Source organism: Canis lupus, chromosome 13, assembly GCF_011100685.1.
Source record: "Canis lupus familiaris isolate Mischka breed German Shepherd chromosome 13, alternate assembly UU_Cfam_GSD_1.0, whole genome shotgun sequence".
NCBI lineage: Eukaryota > Metazoa > Chordata > Mammalia > Carnivora > Canidae > Canis > Canis lupus.
Window position 1 is genome coordinate 31,999,454 of NC_049234.1, and position 23,575 is coordinate 32,023,028.

The following is a 23,575-nucleotide window of genomic DNA, read 5'->3' on the forward strand; positions in this document are numbered from 1 at the left end:
TGTATGTTGTGATGCAGAGGGTCAAAATTTATTTTCTCTCCATGCGGATATCCAGTTTTTCCAGTACCATTTGTTGAAAGATGTTTTCCTCTCATTGATGTTATTGGTACCTTTGATGAAAATTACATGACTGTGTAAGCAAAGGTCTGTTGTTTGGATGTTCGTTTTTGTTTCATTCTTCTAATTCTGGATCCTTATGCTACTACATACTATCTTCATTACTGGAGCTTTTTATAATAAGACATGAAGTTAAGTGATGTAGTCCCTTCAACTTTGTCCTTTTTCAAGATTGTTTGGATAGATATCCTTTTTAATTCCGTGTCAATTTAAGAATTATTTTATTAATTTTCACAAAACATTGTACTGAGATGATTGCAGCTGCTTTGTGTTGATTAATTTATTGAGATATGGCATCTTGACAACATTGAATCTTCTCTTCCTTGACGTGATATAGCTTTCCATTTAGAGATTTTTAATTTCTATCATCAGCATTTTATCCTTTTCAGGGTAAAAGTCTTACTTGTTTGTGTTAAATTCATCCTTAAATATTCTATTTTGTGATAGTATTGTACAATGGATATCTAAAATTTTTATTTTCTAATTTTTTCCTTCTAATATAAAATTTTATATATTGACCTTGTATTCTGTTGCTTTGTTAAATTCACTTGTTTTCTTGAGTGGTTCTATAGATTACTTAGAATATGCTATGTACATAGTCTTATCACCTATATAAACAGTTTACTTCTTTCCAGTTTTTATGCTTCTTAATTTATTTAGCTTGCATTATTGTTTTGGATAGTATCTCTGTGCAATATTTGAGTACAAGTGGTGAGATTAGGCCTTTTTTCCTTGTTCCCAGAGTGGAAAGCATTAACAAACCTCTCTTTGTTAGATGGCGAAGTCTCCTTTACCTCAGTTTTGCTGAGACATTTGATCCTGACTGGGTGGTGAATTCTGTTGAATGCCTTTTCTGCATCTATTTAAATTAATACAGAAGGTTACTTCTTTACACTGTTAATATAGTAAATTTTATTGATTGATTTGTCTAAATTAAACCAGCTTTCCATTCCTGGTTTAAACCGTACTGATTATCATCTCTATTATATTGTTGGATTCAAATGCATCTATGTTCATGGACAATAATTTTTTTTTCACATATAACATCTTTGTCATATTTTGATATTAGTGCTATGCTAGATTCATAAAGTAAGAATTGTTCCTTTCCTTTTTTTTTAACCGTAAGGAATGTATGTTATTTTGGTGCTGTTCTGTCTTCAGTATTTGATAGAATTCACCAGTGAAGCCCTCTGGGCCTTAAGTTTGCTGATGAGTTCAAAGTCTCTAATTGACATGGCACTAATCAGATTTCCTGTTTGATCTTTTGTAGTTCCCCACACACCCCCCATAAGGGATTTGTCTTGTTTCATCGTAGCATTTTACCTATTACTTTTCCTAATACTTTTTATGACCCTTTCTCTCCCCACCTTTGGAGACCAGTTACACATATGTTCAACTTTTTGATATTCTCAGAATGGTTCCTGTATCTCTTTTCTTATTAGGTTACCCTCTTCCAGCCGCAATCTTCAGATCGGATTTCTATTTCTGTATCTTCAATTCATGGATTATCTCTTATGTTATCTTTATTTTTCTGTTAAGCCTATCAGATAATTTTTTTATATCAGATATTGTAATGCTCTGTTCAGAATTTATTATTTGATTCATATGTAAATATGTGTATGTGAAAAAAAAATTTCCCTGCTGGAATTTTCTACTTTTCAGTCATTACAGGTGTTAAATTATTTTGTCATTGAGTGCAGTTAAAATAGGTGCTTTAAAATCTCTACTTCTAAAATCCCAGTCAACTTGGATTTGACTTGAACTGATTAACTTGTGTCTTGATAATGAGTCATAGTGTTCCACTTTTTGCTTGTTGAGTAATTTTGGATTGTATCCTGGGCGTAGTGAGCATTGTAATGTCAGGAGTCTGAATTCTGTTCTGCTTTTTGAGGAATGTTGGCGATTTTGGATTCAGACTACAGACTCCTAGAGTAGTCTCAGTTCAGTTCTTTTCTTAGTTTGACTTTTGCATTTGTTTTTGACAGACAGGGTCCTGGGGTCAGCCAGATATTTGGGTGGATTTTTTACACAAACTGGAGGCTCCTGTCTCTGACTGTCTTTCCTAGTATCCCTCCCTCATGTGTCGGCACTTTGGTTGCCTCAGGCTCTGCCACTCAGGCTAAAAACTCTAAAAGCAGTGAAGTTTGCCCAGGCTCAGTCTTCCAAGTCTTTTTTTTTTTTTTTTCCAAGTCTTAACTCACTTCCAGAATCTCCTTGTTTTTGAACATTCTCCAAAGGCTTCAGACAATTGATTTTTGTAATTTGTTTAGAGTTTAAGAGTTTATAGTTGTTATCTGTAGATGGCCATCCTGTTAGAAGCCTACTCAGCCATGCTTGCAGAACTGAAAATACACAGTTTTAGTAAAGAGAAAACTATGTTGTGAACATTTCATAGACTCATTACTAAATAAAGCATGGCTTATGGAAACCTTTGTAAATCGTTCACTAGGCTCAATACACTTATATGCACAATATGCAGTAGATAGAAAGATGAACACTCTACTCTCCCTGTCTTTAAATAGTTTACAGTCTAGTAGATGATTATTTGGGATTAATACTTTGTATATATGAGTGATTATATGAAATAAAGTATATGAATAAAAGTACATGAGATAAAATCTCAAATATTGTTTTTCACTGTCAGCTTTGATGAGAGTAGGGGAAGACAAATTATAATTTCTGTGTCTAACAGAGAGCAGAGTCTATTTCAAGTACTTATAATATCTGAAGTAGGCTTCTTAGAAGTCCACTGCTTTCAGAATTCTAAAAAAGATATTTCTGCTTAGCATAACTGAGCATGGGAGTTTCAAGCCAGACTTTTGTAAAGGCTAATCCAGCACTTGTACCAGTTCTAAGAACAAGCTTTCACTTTGGTGTTAGTAGAACAAACTGGAGGGAGCTGGTGATGTGGCCCTCTGGAGTGGCAGTGGGTGGAGGGCAGCTTGATGTGTCAGGGACTATATACCTTCAGCTTCTGGGGCAAGAGAGAAATGCTGTTTGTGAAACTCCATCCAATAATAAGATTTCTATTAACTGAATATTTTCTCTTAATGAACCACTTCTAACACTGTTTCAGTGGACAGCACTGAACATGGGTTTTTTAGTTTTTAGAGCTAAGGCACATTCACGCTCTTGAGTTATATGTCAGAACTTGTAAAGTGTGAAACTCAAAGTAAACACTGTTTTATGGGGTGTTTTTTAAGACTTAAAGCTGTAGAAGTTGTTATCTAGAGTTTTCCTTTGGATAAACTCTTACTCTTGGTTCTGAGCCGTGGCTGGATACAATGTAAGTGCCAAGTCAACATTGGAACTGATAGATCCTTTGTGGTTTAGGTTTTATATTCACTTTTTTTTTTACTGTTTCATACATCATTGAATCCATCCACCTATTCATATACCTCATATTTACTGAGAAAACAGAAGTGATTAAGACATGTTCCTTTGTCACAGGAAGATCTGTTTTGTGGGGAGTGCAGATGAACACCTTAACCTCTATATTATAGCATGAGAAGTTCAAGGTTAGGGTGCTCTAGGAAGACAGAAGGATCATATTGACATTCTGAAAGAAGCCTTCTCCAAGGTGGCTGTCTCTGAAGGAGCTCACTGGGCTCAGGTCAGAAGTCAGGGTGAGGCTAAAGGATGGCCATGACAGGGAGACACAGGGCTGAGGGCAGTTGAGAAATGACAAGCCATTTTATTTGGCTAAACAGGGTAAATTCAAAAGTTTGTGCAGATTGTTACAGAGTAGTGATAGATAAAGTGATAGGGGAGCAGAGTGTGGGGTAGGGTTGGCTGGTGAGGGCCGCAGAGGTGGAGCAGGAGGTGATGTGAGGGCTGTGTTGGAGGATGAGGCGGGCTTCCCCAGGTGTGTGAGTGTTGGAAACTGTTTCAGAAGGAGGGCTCAGCTGCATGCACCATCCTGCTGGGGGGAAGACTTGTGTGTGCCATTTGGAAAAGCAGGCTGAGAGATGAAATGAAATACATTACATCTCTGTGTAGCGTTACACAGTTACACACGTCTGCTACAGTGTTAAGTAAAAAAGGAAAAAGCAACATATAAAGCAGATAATATCCTAGTTGGACAATTATGTGGGGGGAAAACAACTTGACTCAAGAGTAGTTACTCTCTGGAGGGTAGGATTATGTGCCTCTTTCTGCTTTACCTGTTCTGGTACTTTAATGTTCAAGAATTTGGTGCAACTTTTATAATTGGGATAAAAAAAGATTTCCATTTAGGGGAAAAATGGTCCCGACATTGTTAATTTGGGAGAAACCTCTGTGCTATGATCGTTAAGATTTAGTGTATGGGTTAAATTCTGTCCGTTTCAGTTAGGAGTTTAAGTTAGATTTTTTAATTTTCTTAATTTGGTAGTTGTTAGTTAATCCCCAAGCATTCTAATACATGCACACTATTTTCAAGTAACATCATGTTAATCAACATGATTTGTTACATTGAATGTTTTCCTATTAGGTACATATTTTAAATTTGTTGTATTTGCTATTTCACAGAAGGTCTTAGGTTAAGGGTGTTTGAGAGGGAGAAGAGAGAAATACTTAAAGAAACATGTTCCCTCCTGGAGTTGAAATGAAAGGTCAGGGAAATTTTCTTTTTAAAAATTGGTTTGCATTTTTCCCTTGTCGCATGTTGCAGAGAAGTAAAAATCCGAATTTACTATGGGGTAGAAACTTATTCTATAGAAATCTTGTTGCGTTTTAAAATTTCCCACAGTAGTAAATATTTTGACAGTTATATTGGGATGTAAACACTTGCCTTTTCTGTGACTCCTAATTGATTTTCAGAGGCATATAATATTTTTTCCAGAGGCTTTATGTGAAAATGTTTATTTTTGGTGTCGAGTTGATAGTTTTCCTATAGAAAAAAAAGTGATAATATACTTATATGTTAGTTCTTGATATGTAAGTGCCATTACCAAAATCAATGTTGGTGGCTAGTGGCGATTTTGGAATTTGTTGGTATCAAGGAACCCTGATACTAAAAATAGTCACTTTAAAACACATGAGTTTGTGGTAGGTTGCTATCAGTGTCCCTCCTGGCATGCATTAACTTTTGGGACCCCATGATGAAGTTGGAAGGCCACTCTGGACTCTGGAACCTCAAGGGACATAATGACCTGTGAGGCCATTGTTTGACCTTGTACCATCCAGGTCAGCTGTCTCCCGGGGCCTCTACAGCCCACTTGTCACAGGGAACCGAGGGCCATGTGATTGTAAGTAGAGATGGAAGGACAAGTCTGCAGAGGCTCTTTTCCCTCTATTGTGATCTTCTGACATATGCTGGTGTCATGACAATTAAAAAATTGGTATTTATAAATATAACTTTCAAAAAAATTTTTTTTACTTTCAAAAATTTTATGAAGGAATTTTATTTTATTTTTTAAAGATTATTCATTCATTCATTCATTCATGAGAGACACACAGAAGGCCGGGACATAGGCAGAGGGATAAGCAGGCTCTCTGCAGGAAGCCCAATGCGGGACTTGATCACAGGACCCTGGGATTACAGTCTGAGCCAAAGGCGGATGCTCAACTGCTGAGCCACCGAGGTGCCTGTATGAAGGAATTTTATTTTATTTTATTTTATTTTATTTTATTTTATTTTATTTTATTTTATTTATTTATTTTTTCGTATGAAGGAATTTTAAATCATATGTTGTGACTTTTCCCTTATTCTCTCTAAAATTCTTGATTATTGACCCAGAAAGTAGCACTTAAACCTAGTTTTAGATTTGTTAAGTGGACTCCCAAAACAGCCAGGCATAAAATGAGGGGTTCCTGAAAAAATTCATGTTTCTGGAGAATTTATTTATGTTCCTGAAACAGATATAACCAAATTTTAAGACCTTCATTCCTCCTCTTCTTGGCAAACTTAGACCTTTTTCTGTGTTTCGTATTTCACTGAATGACAGGACATGTACCTAAGTGCCCATGCCTGAAATCAGAGTGTGATTTTTGTCTACTAGCTTCTCCTTCATTCTTGAGATACTGAGACTTACACATTTATTATTTCTACTGCCTCAGTTAATTACCATTTATCTCTGTGTCTGCATCCCATTACCACTCCTTAATTTATAGTGTCACCCCTCACCTATCTTCTGCAACAGGCTCTTGTCTAGATCAATTTCTTGCCTTCAGTTTCCTACCCTCCCAGCCAGACTGTTGTAGTCTAGGAGTTTCAAACTCATTATTGCATAGTTTGCTTTTTAAATTTGTTTTGTCATCTACCCACCCAAAGAATAGATTCCAGCCTTGAGCAAATAGAGGTAGAAAATGTAGATTGTTTCACATTATACATTATTTGTGTATGCCTGCATGTATGGATTTTGCCCATATCATCTTCTGGAGAAGTTCTTTATACACTCCATTGATTTTTAGAGTTGCTGATGTCTAAATAAGTTGAGCTGTTTGCCATTTGGAAGTAGATACTATTTAAAATTACAATCGATGTGGCAACACCAAATAATCTCCACTACTACCAATAATGCTTAGTGATTCGTGGTTGGCAAATTAATAAACTTAAATAATTATATTTATCTGTAGCTTTAATAGGTCACAATAATTTGTGCAGCAAAGAAAATCAATAAAAACTGTGTTGACTGGGATCCCTGGGTGGCGCAGTGGTTTAGCGCCTGCCTTTGGCCCAGGGCGCGATCCTGGAGACCCGGGATCGAATCCCACGTCAGGCTCCCGGTGCATGGAGCCTGCTTCTCCCTCTGCCTGTGTCTCTGCCTCTCTCTCTCTCTCTCTCTCTGTGACTATCATAAATAAATAAAAATTAAAAAAAAAAAACTGTGTTGACTACTGCCATTTCATTTGGCATAAAATAAACTTTAATTCCACAAATATTTCTTGAGAATCTGTTATGTAGGAAAAATGATGAATCAAATATGGATCCCAATTACTCTCAAAGGATTGCTCCTCTACTAGGAGAAACAAAGTACATTTCAGTAAATAATGCAGGGTATATACTGAATTACCATAAGAGAGATAGACAGACGCTACAAGAATTTAAAGAGAGAAATTTGGAGAAAGAATTACAGATGGAATTAAATTTAGTCCTTAAGCGTAAGTTCAAAATGTTAACAAGTAGAGATCAGAGGGCTGGGCAGAGTAACTATTGGGCCAGAATGATTTAATTATGGGGAAGAGTAGGTTGTAGCAGTCACTGGAATGGTGACAACTAGTCTGGAAAGCCTCTAGTGTTATACTTGGGCATCAGAATTTTATATGAGGGAGGGAGCCCTGGCGTGGAGATGATCAAACAACTAGAATATATACTGGAAGGTGCCCTGTGGACGGTCTCCTTTTCTAAAATTCCTCTTAAAATTTAGGAATGATTGATTTAAACCCAAGTTTGAAATTACTTATTCTTAGGAAATTTATCTATGTGGAGGTGATTATCAGAACCATGAAAGTTATTGTCAGTAACCCAAAGCTTGACTCAGTTGATAGCTCTGCCAGGAAACAAGCATAGTTCTGAAGCACCCACTCCATTTCATGTGGATGCCATGGTCCTGAGTCTGTTATTAGGTTTACTGTTGTTTCGAGTTTGGCATTTATGACATTGGTTTACTTCAAATAAGATCAGTATTCTGAATACCAACTAAAATGTGGATTTATTTAACTACTGGGATAGTGGTTAAGTTATTAGAATCTAAAAAGGCCCATGGAGCTAAAAAAAAAAGTGATGATCTGGTCTTTTCCTTTCAAGTGAAGGCCGGTAAGACAGATCTCATTTACTCTTTCCATTCCATTCTTGCCCTTGGGCAGGGATCACAGTGTGGAGATCATGAACAAAATGTGTTCTCTGAGGGTTTAATTCTCTTTCCCTGGTAAGGTGAAGGCAAATGGTTGGGTGATGTTTTCCAAAGAGGGATGTATGCACAACAGTATATTTGGTGTTAGAAACGCTTGGTAGAAGTTCTGTTACAAAGTATATACATAGCTTGTGGTTTTCCTTGTGTCAGAATCTTACATGTACTAATTTAATCTTTACAGCTGTAGGAGGCAATGATTATCTCTTGTTCACATATGAAAAAACTAAAGAATAGAGAAGTAACTTGCTAAGGGTTACATAGTTACTAAGTAACAGGAGTTTGAATCCCAGAAATCTGGCTCCAGAATCCATGCTGTTAATTCAAGAAATTAGACTTAGTATTAAGTACCTAGATGAATGCTGGTTCCATTACAGGGTTCTTGTCAGTGCCGTACAGGTCTTCACGCTGAGACCATATCTTCTGGTAAAGGGGTGGATTCCACAGTGCAGAAGGTCTCAATTTGCTTTCAGTATATTAGGGCATATAGCTGCGATACGTGCCTGGTATGGATTCGTGGGCTACATCAGCTAGTTTTACTTAAACTTACCTTTAAATGGACACAGATTATTGCAAAAGAAACTGTGAATTAAAGTTCTACACATACACTCAAAATGAACGAGGAAAATGGAGGTGCTGATCCTTCCCCTGTGCCTTGTCCAAAGTAAAAGCTGTGATCCAGTTAGATCTGACAAGAAGAATCTTCTCAAACTGGAACTATATTTCCCTATGTCCAGTATCATTAATGATGAATCTTTTGCCCTAAGTATTGAAATATTACCCCATGATAGATACAGAATTTAAAATAAATGAGTTTATCCCTACATGTAAAAATACACATACTTACATACACCATTTTACGTGTGTGTGTATTTATATGTCTGTGAGAAGTGTAGGAGCCAGTGGTGGGGTAATTCTTTGCTGCCTAATGGAAAGTCTTGGCACACTTGAGTCAGTGACCCAAGGGTGCATTTGCGTTTGTCTTCACTGGTGAACAACTCCCTTTGGCTTCCTTCCCCTGTTACATCTTCTTAACTTTTAAATTAATGAGATATATACTTCATACTGTATCCAAGCATTAAAAAATTCTCTATATCCTCTCTTTTGTATCTTGTATCCTTCTTCAGACCCATCTCTGTATTACTAAACTACCCTGTGGGTAGTTTAGTAATAACAGTATCCTGTAAAAAAAAAACAAAAAACAAAAACAAAAAAACAGTATCCTGTTATTTTGTAGTTTTTCTCGGATGTCTTTTTAAGCATTTTAATGAACATTTAGATTTTATAGACACTCAGTTACAAGATGCTGTTGGCCAGTTAGGACCCATATACCAGAAATGTGCTGCCTTCCATCTGTATGTGTGTGGTATACTCTAGGTTTTCTTTAAGTTAATTAAACTATATTAAACCCTTGGGTAGTGATGGTATACTCTGGACATTAATTTTGATTGACATTCATCATTCTCTTTGAATGCATGAGATACTGCTTGCCTGTTGTTAGAGGCTAAGTGCTGTTGTAGGCAGCTGTTGAGTTGTTGAACAGATGAATGAGACAGGGTCTCTGGCCTCAGAGAGTCACAACCCGTGTCCCCCTTAAGGAAAATACGCAGGCAGGTACACTGCTAGGCCTAGAAAAGGCTCTGATGTTTGAGACTATGAATACTTAACTTTTGCCAAATGACTGCTTAGTCCTTGTTATTTGGCTGGTGCTCTGCCCCCAGCGATCACTCCCTGCCCGACCCTTGAGTCTGTCCTGGCCTTGTGGCTCCCATCCACTAAATGCTTACAGCAGAGCTGATGGCTTCTGGGCATGTGCTTTAAGGGGACCAGGCAGCTTCTGGTTTTCTGATCTTGGAAGCCACGTGCCAGGAAAAAGCTCTGCCACCTTGAGGCCACCATGATAAGTGGAAGCCCCGGATACCCAGGTGGGGGACACTCGATGAAACCAAGAACCGAGGACCCCAGCTATCAGCCACATCAGTGTAAGAGACGTGGGAACAAGCCATCTTGGGAGTGGGTCTCCCTGCAGTGCTCAGATTGCTGGATTGTGAGCAAATAAATCAATGGTTATTGTTTAAAGCCGTCAGGTTTTGGGTTAGTTTGTTATATATAGTCATGGATAGATAACCAGGATAGCATTATGGCATAACTGTTGAGTGCTGCTTTTCTCACTGCCGGGTCAGGCAGGGCATGTGAAATGACCTCCGCGTGCAGGTGTGGGCTGCAGGCCAGGGTTTTAGGGTCAGAGTGGCAGGTCTGTGAGGAGGAGAAGGGCCGTTGTGGACCAAAGGGGTTGCTTTTAGCAACTGTCAGGTTTATCCCAGGATTTCATTTGGTGACAAAATAGTAAAGTGCATTTAAGAAAAACAGCGGAGGTGTAGTGAGCATTAGAAAGTTAAGTTATGGTCAGGGAAGATCTTATAACACTGGTGCGCATGTTTGTCACAGTGAGTGGAAGGGACTCCACCACGGACAGGACTTCACACTTTGGAATTATTTTCATCTTGTGCCAAAGAATGCTATATATTTGGGGTACAGCTGATACAGCTATGGCTTTCTCAGAATAAAGTGACAACAGCCAGGAGGCTAGAGGCCTAGACCCATGAGCTTATTCTTTCCCTTCTGTTGATTCAGTACTTTGCTGTTGTTGTTGTTAAGCATTACTGCGTGTGTAGCAGTGTGTTAAGAGTGGAGATGAGGGGACTCCTGGGTGGCTCAGTGGTTGAGCATCTACCTTCTGCTTAGGGCATGATCCCAGGGTCCTGTGATGGAGTCCCACATCGGGCTCTCTGCAGGGAGCTTGCTTCTCCCTCTATGTCTCTGCCTCTTTCTCTCTGTGTCTCTCATGAATAAATACATAAAATCTTAAAAAAAAAAAAAAAGAGTAGAGATGGGAATTAAGATGTTGAGCTCAGAGTTGAGGAAAACATATTCTCAGGAATCAAGCCTAAAAGGCATCTTAAAGTATCTTAAGATATGGCTTGGTGTCACCTGAAAGGCAGGAGGAGAAAGGGTGAGCATGGCTCAGGCTGCTGGGAGGCACCAGGAACAAGCTGTGAGCAGGGCCTTGGCACCCTGGAGCTCACTCTTCTTTCAGTGTGAAGATTTGCCATTGTTGAAGGAGTGAGTTCACATCAACAGGGAACAGTTAAGCAGTGACCACAATACAAAGGGAAAAGGAAACCATCCAGATTACATCTATATTTTAAACTCAGAATGAAATCCAGATTCTTGACTGTGGCCTAGGAGGCCCACTGGGTTTCTGTCTTTTATTGTCTTCCTTCCCAGCCCTGACTCACTCTGCTGCCCTCAGGCTGCCAGCTTCTGGTTTCTCAGAAGCTACTTTGTGCTCAGGGCTTTTGCACTTGCTCTTTAGGACAGGAAATACTCTGTCCCCACACCCTTGCACAGGATATGGTTGCTTTTGTCCACCTCCACGGGTGCTCACTGCAGGTTAGTCAGCATGGTGCTGGTCACCTGGCTCTCACCACTGGAACGTGAAACTCCGTTGGGGCAGGGGCATCATCTCTTTCTGTTTTCCCCTCAGCACCCAGAGCAAGCTCACTGCTTCGCCAGTGTTGGAGTAGTAAGAACACTACCGAGGGCTAGAACCTGATCTGACTACATGTTTTGTTGACCTTGTCAGTACTTTAAAAGACAAAGAAGCAAAGTGGTTTTTTCGTCCTTGCTCCTGCAGATGAAGCTTTTGTTCAGGTGGGTGATGAGGGCATGGACATGAGCCATCTCAGCAGTGGCTTCCCAGGGAAGTGGCCTCAGGAGTCCTCCTGTTCCTGATCTTCCCTGTGAGCATATGGGGGTCAGGGGCGGGAGTGTTGAATTCCTGCACGGAAGACCTCTAAAAGGGGCAGCCCGGGTGGCTCAGTGGTTTAGCACCGCCTTCAGCCCAGGGTGTGATCCTGGAGACCTGGGATCGAGTCCCACGTCGGGCTCCCCTCAGGGAGCCTGCTTCTCCCTCTGCCTGTGTCTCTTCTCTAACGCTGTGGCTTTTAGGGCTTAGTGCTCTCCTGTGAGCCCACCCCAGATAAGCAAATGCTCTTTAACTCTCCTGGCTCCCTGCAGGTGCTTGAACTCTGCCCGCTGTGGTTGCTGTTTGCCCTGGGACTTGGGCTTTAGCCTGCCTTCTGCCCAGCTCTCTTCTTGCCTTAAAGGGCTAGAATAATGTTCTTCTCAGTTCTACATCTGAGCTGAAATGGGTAGTTCTTGGAACATGGCAGTTTTGAGAAACTGCAGCAAGTCCGATGACTGAAGTCAAAAGCAGGAGAACAGTGAAGGCAGAGATGTGGGCAAAAGCCAGGGCAGGAGGGGCCTCCTGCAAGAGTGTCAGGACATCGGCACTTCATTCTGAAGGTAGTTGGGACTTATATTTTAATCAGAGATGTACCAAAGTGACCTTTGTGTGAAGAGCTCTGTGCTGATTGAGGAGATAGAGGTCGATTGGGTGAAAGAATTCTGTGGTGGGCGAGGTGAGCAAGGATGGTGGCTGGGGCTTGTGATGTGACTGCAGAGAAATAGACTGTGTGAGAGACACTGAGGAAGTGAAATCGAGAAGACACAGTAAGGCCGCTGAGCATTCATTAAACACTGTCTTGGGGATACCTGGTGGCTCAGCCGCTTAAAGATCTGCCTTCAACTCAAGTCATGATTGCAGGGTCCTGGGACTGAGCCCCGCATCTGGCTCCCTGCTCAGTGGGGGGCCTGCTTCTCCCTCTCCTCCCTACTTTACTCTCGCTATCTCTGTTTCTCTCTCTCTGATAAATAAATAACGTCTTTTTAAAAAATGCTCTCCTTGCACAGGTGTTGAAATAGTGAACTCAAAAGTCCTCGTCACTACCCTCATGGAGTGACTGTCAGATTTCTGGCTCGAGTCAGGGCACCACCTTCAGGGCCGCTCACTGAAATGAGGAGCTCTGGAGGTAACGCTTGTAGCTGCACTGGCACAGGGAGTTCAGTTTTAGGGTTGAGTTGGAATTCAATAAAACATCCCTTTGTTGACTAACCAACTTTTTGGTGAACACCCAATTAAGGGGACCTTTTAGTGGAGACAGTGACATGTTCTTGAGATTCCATTGTTTATGCAATGAACAAGCCTAAGTGTAGTTGTTGCCGGAGGAACAGGGTCTTGTCATAAATATAGTTTAAATCAAAGCCAGTCCAGGAAAGCATTTGGTCTTTACCAACACAGAACATCATTATGGGATCTTATACATTATGCAGTGAAAACTCTATGTTGGTTTACCAGCTTTGTAAAGTTTCCTATTTGCAATTGTAACATTTGTAATATGATAATATATTTGTAATATAATAATTGACATCTGGAAAAATATCATTCGTCTTTAAAATAACACTTTCACCTTTTCTTCAAATCTATGCACAAATGAAATACTAATAAAAATGAAAGTTAAAATGTATTACATTCTTATTTTATGAATAGAGTTGTCCATCAAAAAAACAGATCCTGACTTAGGTTAAGGAAAATCTTTATTTGAAAGTGTCATTACAAGAGCAGGAAGGGGGACGTATAATAAGGAATAGTTCTGAGCCTGGTGAGACCAGTCAGACGGCAAAGGCTTTGCTTTTACTGGGAGCAGGCAGGGCCAGGAACGTGGGTTGGGGACGTGGGAGGAGCGAGGAGCTGGACGGGGCGACATCATGGGGTAGTGGATGAGCGAACACTGGCCCTGAAGCTGGCGCCTGAAGTGGAAGGCCCTTGGAGGATTGCCCAGGTTGCTAGTGGGTCACAGTCACGGGCCTGAGAAAAGAGAGAACTTGCTTGAAGTGTGATCAGCTCAGGTTAGTGGACATTTTGTGTTTGATCAGTGGGGACAAACACATCAGCTAATGTTTCTTGGGACAAAGAATGCAGACTTAGGGGGTCTGTGTCTGGCCTTGTCATAGGTGAACAGAGGGTCATCCACAGCTCTAAGTCACGTGGGGAGGAGTAGTTCTTTGTAGTGAGCCATTCCCAGGAATGGAAAGGGCCTGAGGTTGTCACCATCACTGTTTTTCAGGAGCATGGGCTTGGGGTAAATTCAGCATGTCCCAGTGCTAAGCACTTACCTGGTGTGCCTTAACCTTCTGATAACCCTTCAGTGTGAGGGCTCTGGTAAGCCACGACTTGGCCTCCTGAGGACTGGGAAGGCTAAGGAATAGCCCTGGTCACACTGCCAGTTATGGAGAAGGTGGATTGTTGGGCAGAACTGAAGAAAAGGAGACCTGGGTCAATGTTTGTATGAGAAAGTGGTTAGACTACTGGAGGCTCTTCCTGGCTGATAAAACCAGGCATCTGCCCTCTCAACCTATAGCAGGCTAGAGATTTCCTGAAGGGGTTGAACAGAGAAGCTTTGGGCTCTAAGACCCAGATAGATACAACTGAGGGCCAGAGATGCCACACGGACAATGAGGGTATTTTTTCCCTTAAATAAAGGTGCGCATACCTACCAGTGGGAATCCCAGCATTCCAACAGCCAGGCTGATACCTCCTGCTGGGAGATTGGGGAATTCCTATTCAGGGTAATGCTTACCTATTCAGGGTAATGCTTACCTAGGCCAAGGGAAGAGAAACAGATACTGATATTTGACTAACATTATGTTGAAAAAAACTGGCCTGCCATCTTAAAGTGAATTGTCAAGTCCAGTTGTCAAATCCCATGGAGGAAAGCAGTACTTCCAGGTAATGTTTTGGAGCCTCAACCTTAAATTTTTAAAAGCAGGAAGCAAGGGATTACTGGTCACTGGAGGAAAGCCCATAATGTAGAAAGAGACAGAGACCAATTCACAAAACGTGAATCTGTTGGAAGAAGTAGATATTATAAACTCCAAGTTGGGGCAGGGTTGGGAGGGCACTTCCATGGATATCCTCAGAGATATAAGAATTTATATCACCTCCATAAAATATTTTTAAAGTGCTATAAGAAAGAACAAATATAAGAAAATACTATTAGTAGTTAAACATTTGATAGCAGAAGTAAAAAAAAAATCAATAGATATGTAGGAAATATACTTAAATCTCCCAGAAAGTAAAATAGAGTGAGAAGGTGAAAGAGAAAGAAGAAAAGTAAGAGAAATTTAGAGTTCCAACTCAGGAGGTCCCAATAGCCAAATAATAGAATTTCCAGGAAGATAAAGCAGAGATGGGTAGGAGGAAACACTGATTTTTTTTCCTATGTTGTATTATTTGCTATTGTTAACTCTATACGTATCATTTCTATATTTTTAAAAAGTAATCAACTTAACATTAAATCTTAAAAACAAAAAATACATGTGAAGGTTAAAAATACTATAGATATTTGAGTTTTCGTTGAAGACAAAAGTAGGCAAGGAAAAAATACCATTTTGATTTTTAAAAAGTTCATATTTTAAGAAAATTTCTTCAATTACCATGGAGAAATTGAGGAACAGTTTTCTCTTAAAAACAGCAACAGCACAGCAGTAGCATAGATCATGGAGGATTGCTGATACCAAAAGAGCAGCTGTATAAGTTTGTAATCAGGAATTTTGCCAAGGAGAACAGTGTTTCTCCTGGTCAATAGGGCTGACTTTCTTTCTGTGAACAAAAAGTATTTGTGACTTACCTTAATTATTATAAGGCTTTTAAAAGTTGTGTGAAATTCATAATAATAATCCTTTCATTCAAGATATATTTATTGTCTATTCTGTGCTAAGCATTGTTCTGATTTATTTACATGGACCCATTTAATCCCCCTCACAGCCTTATGGGGGTATGTAGTTGTCTTTCGCCGTTCTCATTTTACAGACAAGCCCATGGTACAGAGAGGTCAGGTAATCCAGTTACAAGCTGGGTTACTGGGTTACTCAGTTGGTAAGTGGAAAAGCCAGGTTTTAAAATCATGGCAATGTCGCCTCAGAGTCCCATACCCTTTATGAATTCATTTCTGCTCTGCTTGTTAAATAAAGAACCCTAAGAATTAAGACTAAATAATTTGTCAACATTTCCATACCTAGTTATTTTAGAAGAGATAGATATTTTAGAAGAGATGCTTGAGAAGTCATCTAGGCCAGTGTGCTTCCTGGTTGACTCACTAAGGCTTGAGTGCTGACCTAGGTGGAAGGACCCAGATGTTCCATAATGACCAGCCTAGAGCACATTACATCTTTCCCACCAGTATCCTCGTCCTAACTCTGTTCAGGGTTGATGTCGAATGTGTGTTAAAATTGTCAGGATAGCAACCTATGCATTCTGGGAATAAGCTTAATTTATAATTTGTGAAATCTAGCTGTCATTGAAATGATTGGTTTTTACTTTATAATGTTTAGCCCTGTTTTATGTGATTTGTGGAAAACTGTACTGTGTGATACATATAGCAGGAATTTAAGTTTTTGCCATTAACCAGTGATGTGTAGCATACTATAGTGTTTACTGGCATTCAAGATTGATAAATTCCTTTCAGATATGAATGTTACAAATTTGGTTTGTTTGTTTTTTCCCTAGTTCAACTTTGTGGGGAAACTTTTGGGTCCCCGTGGCAATTCTCTGAAGCGTTTACAAGAAGAAACCTTGACAAAAATGTCCATCCTTGGGAAAGGTTCCATGCGAGACAAAGCAAAGGTAACATTCATCATAGACAATGGCTACTTTGGAGACAAGTTATCTAATGTACTCTTAGATTATCCATTGTATTAATATAAATTATGTAAGAGCTAGCTAGGATCGCAAATGACATTATATGATAATATTATATAAGGCAATGAGTTTGTAGTCCTGTGTGGAAAAGTGAGTCACTTGGGCCAGTTTCAGATTATATGATGTCATACACTGTACGTCTGTAACTATTGCCTTCATTTGTAAAATGAAATAGCAGTGCCTGTGGTTTCAACTGTAGAAGCAATACCTTATAGCAAGTACAGCGATACCAAAATTACCACAAAGAGAAATAAAAGTTATCCGCAGTCTCATTGACACTGTTTGCATCTTAGATGAGTTCCTGGGGGCCTTTTTTCTATGCCTTTATTTCAAATAGTTGAGTTTATATAATATACACTCTGATTTGCTCTTTTTGCCCTTCATTTGATACCCTTTACATTTTGTCAAGTGAAAATTGATTTGAAATGTTTTAATAATGGCTTAGGATTCTAACACACAGTTGTTCTACTTGGCTGTATTCCCTCCAACTGCCTCTTTTTTTTTTTTTTAATAAGCTAAAATTACTGTTATTTTTATTGATCACTTTCTTAAATATACCACTTCTGAAAGAGATTTTCACATTTCATAATGTGCTATCACTCACATTGTTCTCCATTGTCATTTTGTTGCTCTGTCACCGTGAAAAGATTGATGTTACTAGAAACCAAACCCACATTCAGTGGTCACTTTCCATGAAATGTTGAACAATGATTGTGTCAGACAAGAAAGTTATTTAGACAAAATCTAGCCTCCTCTCAAAAAAGTCCATCTAAACAAAGGCTTTTATAATAAAAAATGGCTGCCGTTTGTCAAACAGCCACTGTGAGTGCATTACTCTGTGTTATTCTTGGAAAAATGATGAAAGATACATAATATTTTCCATGTAAAAAAATGAGATTTAGAGAACCTGAGTATATTATCTGGGTTAATCAGGGAAGTTAAATTATTTGATTAGAACAGGGCTACGTATCACTCTCATAGGGAAGGCTGTTTAAAAATATAGATTCCCATACAACATTTTTAGGATAGAATCTCAAAATGTATTTTCAGTGGGTGTGAAATGATTCTAATGCATGGCCAGGTTAGGTTAGCAAGCATTGCTGTCTCAAATGGTGTTACTTTTGATTCTCTGACTCATCTCTTCTGGAAGTTGGAGGAAATGGAATCATATATTGTTCAGTTGGTCAGAAATTTTGTGTATCTTCTAGGAAAATGACCCATCCTTCCTGATAGCTTAATAAGGTCTTCAGTAAGGTCATCTGGTCACCAGGCACATGATATGACCAGTGAAATTCATCAACATACTATTTATTTTGTTTGTTATTTTGTTGTTAAGGGAGTTTCTTTGGTTAGAAGCAACATTTCATGGCATATAGTGGCAGGGATGAGGGCATCCACAGATAGAGGAAGCAGGGAAGGCAAGTCTTTAGCTAGATTGTATGTCCAAGTAATAGCAAGTGCCTAGCTATCCCTTTAATGAAAAGGATTCTAAATATTATCACTTTGTTCTTAGCGCTTGGTGTTTTTTCCAGATTATGTTGTCATTTTTTTAAAGATTTTTATTTATTTATTCATGAGAGACAGAGAGAGAGAGAGAGAGAGGCAGAGACACAGGCAGAGGGAGAAGCAGGCCCCACGCAGGGAGCCTGACATAGTACTTGATCCCGTGTCTCCAGGATCATGCCCTGGGCTGAAGGCGGGGCTAAACTGCTGAGCCACCCAGGCTGCCCTTGTTGTCATTTTTAAGGGCTGTCCCTGCGTTGACATATTGGGCATTGAGCAGTTCAGTAGCCGAGAATCCTTTTTGAGGGGAGTCTGACGTGAAGTAATATATGACCTCTCTGCCTGTCACCATAGACGCTTTGTTCGAGTTCCTTGAGTTAGCACTGAGGTGGCTGGGGAATGAGGTGCTTTGACATCTGCTCAAATGAGTCCCTTTGTCTACCTGGTCACCGAGCGCCTGCTTCTCATGGAGCGGGGCATCCCCCTTGTCTTAGGCACTCCATAGGCTGCTTTCTTAGGCCACTTACCAGCCCTTTATTAATCCTCTCGTTCTCTGCCCTTGACCATGTGGGTCTGAGAATCAATACAGGGACTCTGTAAGTAGATGATCATTTCCATTCCATCAAGACACCCAGAAACTGGGGAAGTAGCATACATTTTGGGGTTATAGTCTGTTGAGCCTGCTGTGAAGGGATAGGATCAGAAGTCTTTTATCTCTTGACTCTGTAGACCCCCTGTCATCAGTGGCCCTCAGTAGAGCAGCATTTGCTCAGAGTCAAGTTTGCTCAACCTCAGGCTTTCTGGGCATTTCTTCTTCTCAGTGTATAGTCGCTCCAGTAAAAGGCCCCAGATCCTTGTTGGGAGGGCAAGGCGGAAGTGTTACATGGACACAAGGAGGTGTTCACAGTTATCCCTAGCTTCCTTACTCTCTGCATCCATAGGGCAAGCTAGGGTCTGGTCCTAGGCCAGGAGGTGATCTGGAGAATCAGTAAGAAAGCATGAGAATTGGGGCACCTGGGGGGCTCAGTTGATTAAGTGTCTGCCTTTGGCTTAGGTCATGGTCCCAGGGTCCTGGGATCAAGTTCCAAGTCAGACCCCCTCCTCCATGGGGAGCCTACTTCTCCCTCTCCCTCTGCCCCTCCCCACCCACTTGTGCATACACACATGCTTGTTCTCTCTGCTCTCTCGCTCTCTCAAATAAATAAAATCTTAAAAAAATAAAAATAAATATAATATAAATATATAATAATAATAATAATAAATATAAATTTAAAAAATAGCCTGAGAATTGTCACCTCCTTTCAAGGAACTACCTTGGCTATTCAAAACATGGTGGGAAAAGCCTTACCAAACAGGCTTCTGCCAATGTGGATGTCCCAGTAGGGCTTACTAAGGGTTATTTGAATCCTCCCAGGTATTGCCAATCCATTCTCAGAACTTCACTGTTCTTCAGACATTTTCCTAAATCTCACAGCAGTGGTGGTGGGCAGTCCGTATTGTCATTCAGCAGCACATAGGCTTCAACTCTGCATCTGTTGGCTCCATCAGCCTGTGGCCATAAGCAGTAAACTTTTTAGGCTACTTCTGGCTCTTTGAGATTTAACCTCATAATGTCAGGTCTTGAGTCTGTCATTGAGTTTTTAAAACTCTTCAGTACAGTAAGCAATAACTCTACCTGCCTTGTTTTCCTCTGGCCCATCATACTGGGTGCTGGCCTCTGCCACACATAGCCATCATTTCCACCTTCAGAAGCATTTCACTGATGTCACCACAGGTGGTAATTCAAGCAACAGGTTTGCTACATAAATGGGTGCCACTGGTAGACATCCCTACTGCAGATGGGTCCTCACCGCCCGAACTCTTGAATGCTGATTTCTGTCAATCCTTGCAGTCTGCAGATATTCTCAGTTAATAATGTTTATTTCTAAAGAGATTTCCATTACTTAGTATTAAAATCTCATCTTTTAGCTTTTCAAAGTGTTCACTATCTAAATTCTAATGAGACCATATTTCATTTTATTCTTGTATTTTCTGCATTGATGAAATTATGGGAGTCATTACTGACTTGTATCAGCTGGTTATGTAGCATAATAATCACTATAATGCTATGGTCTGTTAAGCCTTCAGTTTGTGCCAAGCATGCTAGCTGTTTTGTTCTTATCTTCTATATTATGGGATAGTAGAATAATTAATGCTGTATTCATTATTTATTGAGTGTTTATTATGTACTATGCATAATTCTGAAGACTTTTTGTGTCTTTAAACATGAAACTTCGTTTTTACTACAACTCCTTTATATTACTAATAACTTCTAATTACTATTCTGATAACTCCTTTATTATTACAACAACCCTAAGAACAGTAGATACTATACTGTTATTCTGCTCTTAAAATCACCTTCAAGATGATAAAGTGACCTGTCTGAAATTATACAGTAAATGTTGATTTGGGGATTTGAAAGTGGAACAAAGTCTGTGTTCTTCCCCAAACACCACGTTGCCTGTCCCCATTAGCCCAGGACACAAGCTAGGGAAGCACCTCGCTCTGTGGAAGTGTGTGGCAGCAGGCTGGGATGAGAAAGCCTCTATTCTTTTTTTTTAAGATTTTTACAAAAAATATTCATGAGAGACAGAGAGAGAGCAGAGACACAGGCAGAGGGAGAAGCAGGCTCCATGCAGGGAGCCCAATATGGGACTCGATCCTAGGACTCCAGGACCATGCCCTGGGCTGAAGGCAGGTGTTAAACCGCTGAGCCACCCAGGGATCCCAGAAAGCCTCTATTCTATTTCCATCTGGGGTAGCAGTGGCAGGGCTGCGCTGTGAGTCATGGTTACGGACTCTCATTAGTGTCGTTACTGTGATACTGTAGTAGGATAAGGTGCAATGTTTATGTCAGTAATTCATACTTTCAAAAGTGAACTGTTGAACATGAAATTCGGTGTTTAAAACTTCAGCTATGAAAGGCAGAGTATCAGACCAAGTGATGGAAAGTGTTCTGATTAGAACAAATTGTCTACAGTTGGCCTGAAAGAATCATGCTTCATATATGTGAAGGAAATACAGAGGATGTTGTGGAGGTTTATATTTGCTCTCCTTGCTTCAAACATTTTCCTCCTTTCCCTACAGTTTCTGACCTACTTTCTGTAAATGGGAAGGGAACGAGCACTTACTGAGTCCTGCCACATGTCAGGCAGTGCGCTGGGCAGTATGTACACGACCTCCTTTGCCAGCCATTTACATAACGTTGGTCCTTTTACTCTTCTCAATGTTCCTGCATTAATATACTTAAGTTAACACCAAATTGATTTTGCAGATTAAGGGTTGGATTACATTTTATCTGTCTAAACACACACACCTCGTGCTGGCATGACTAATATTTGGGTATATCTACTCAGAACCCCATGTCCTTGTCATGCTCTAAATGGAGATCTCTCTTTTCTTTATAAGAAATCAAAGCAGTGAAGTAACAGAAGTTGAAGTCTTAAACGCTGGAGTCAAGAGTGCTTGTGCCTCTTTGACCTCTTGGCTTGTGGTGGAATTAAAGTGTTGCTGCCAGGAGTTCAAGGGGTTGGTATTTTGGAGAGGCTTGGAAGGTGTCCCCCATTTTGGAAATCACTCTACTCATCTTAACCTGTCTGATTTGAATGTTGGAAAAAAAAAAAAAAGACTTTAAAAGACGCAGGTTCTATCATTTGCCACTATAATGAATGCTAGTTAGGAAAAGATAATGGACCAAACTTATTTGTGTCTTGTTGACTGAGCTAGGTTTTTTCCTCCTATTTTTCCCCCAAATTTTATTCTGTAAACAAACAAAAAAAGTTTTTAATGTGTATCATAATTATGTAAAGTCATATCATAAAATCTTTCATTTATTTTATTCAGTTATTCCTCAGATACTGTGCCTGACATGTAGAAATGTTTTTTTTTGAATCAGTAGATGAATGAGCAAATGAACATAGAAATAAGTAAATAACGTTTACCTGTTCACTCAAAGGTATTTTGTTGAGCATCAACTGTATACCAAGCACTTTTCTAGACAAGAAGAATGAGCACCAAAGAAGACAGTTGTGGTTTTTGTTCCATTGTGATCACTTCCAGTGAGGGAAATTAGATACTAGTCAAGTGAGGAATAGGTATTTTAGATAATTGGATGGTGAAAATACTTTGTGGCAGCATCACAGATACTCAGCGTAACCAGTGTAGAGGGAGCTTAGGAGATGAGTCAGTCTGACCAAGGGTCTGAACGGCACCTGGCAGGGGTCGAGCTGCAGGGGACAGGGGAGACAGAGCAGTGAGAGCATCCAGCAGAGCATCTCCTACTAGGCCAGAGGCAGGAGTTGAGACTTACTCCAACAGCAGCATGAAGCCTTCAGAGTTTTCATAGAAGGTGGGAATGGTAGGATCAGAGTCCTCAGAGTGGTGCCTGCCATTGGTTGGGTGAACCTTCTGTGACAACTGCATGCCGGCTCAGCTCTGTGTAGTGTTTCTGTTTCTTTTCTCTATAAAGACACACTTCTAAGTGTGTTTTTTCTTTCTTCAGGAAGAAGAGTTGAGGAAAAGTGGAGAAGCAAAGTACTTCCACCTCAACGATGACCTCCATGTTCTCATTGAAGTCTTCGCTCCGCCAGCAGAAGCATATGCCCGGATGGGACATGCACTGGAAGAAATCAAAAAGTTCCTCATTCCTGTTAGTACAATTTTCCTTGATAGTTAATTTTTACTTCAAAGTCCTTCCTTTATGTTAATCCTTATTAATTCTTATCAGTAATTATTATTTGCACAGCACTTTCTTAAAAGTGTCCCTGTGAGTTGGCATTTTTCTTTCATTATATATGAGGCAAGAGAGTTTTAGAGACATTAGTACTGGTAAGGCTACATGGCCAAGAAAGTTGAGGGGCACAATCACTAGTTCAAGTTTTGGGACTCACAAGTCCTAAGTTTTTTGTAACACTAAAATCATCTACAAATCCATTGTTCTCCAATATAAACACGTTCGTGCCTTCCATGCAGCAAGCATTGTGTGTGGTGTTGGACCAGCAGACATGCATAAAAGCAGTCCCTACCCTTGAGGAGTGTATGTAGTGTAGGGGAATAGAAAAGCATAAGCCAATGATTTCAGTATAGCATGGTAACTATGATGACAGACACAAGCATGAGGAGCACAGGGAAGAAGGACACTGGGCAGATAGTTAGCTGGTTTCTACCAGGTGTTTTATGCTTTGTTAATGTAACAATTGCTATTCTATTTTAACCCTTTGCAGACACTTTGACATTATAAAGAATGTGATAATTTAAAGAGAGTGTATCCCTACCTCCATTATGAAAGTTAATTTAGGTCTTTTATATAATTTGCATATACTAGATTAAAAAAAAAACTAAAACATTGAACACTTTGGCTCTTTAGACAATTTATTTAGAGAAACTGTCACAACTGCCAAATAGCTGCCTGAGGTCAGATTGT

The 23,575-nt window shown here is 39.9% G+C and overlaps 1 protein-coding gene across 18 annotated transcripts in view; it reads left to right on the plus strand.

Annotated features, from left to right (window-relative positions):
* The window catches only part of KHDRBS3 (KH RNA binding domain containing, signal transduction associated 3), a 185,597-nt gene that overhangs the window by 65,026 nt on the left and 96,996 nt on the right, over window positions 1–23,575 (plus strand). For all 18 annotated transcript variants that reach the window (XR_005368760.1, XR_005368764.1, XR_005368761.1 and 15 more), the window contains exons 3-4: window positions 16,420–16,536; window positions 22,655–22,801. Coding sequence is in view for 8 of the 18 variants with exons in the window: in XM_038555590.1 (XP_038411518.1) it covers window positions 16,420–16,536; window positions 22,655–22,801 (264 nt within the window). In the remaining 10 variants the exon portion in view is untranslated. The remainder of the gene's footprint in view (window positions 1–16,419; window positions 16,537–22,654; window positions 22,802–23,575) is intronic.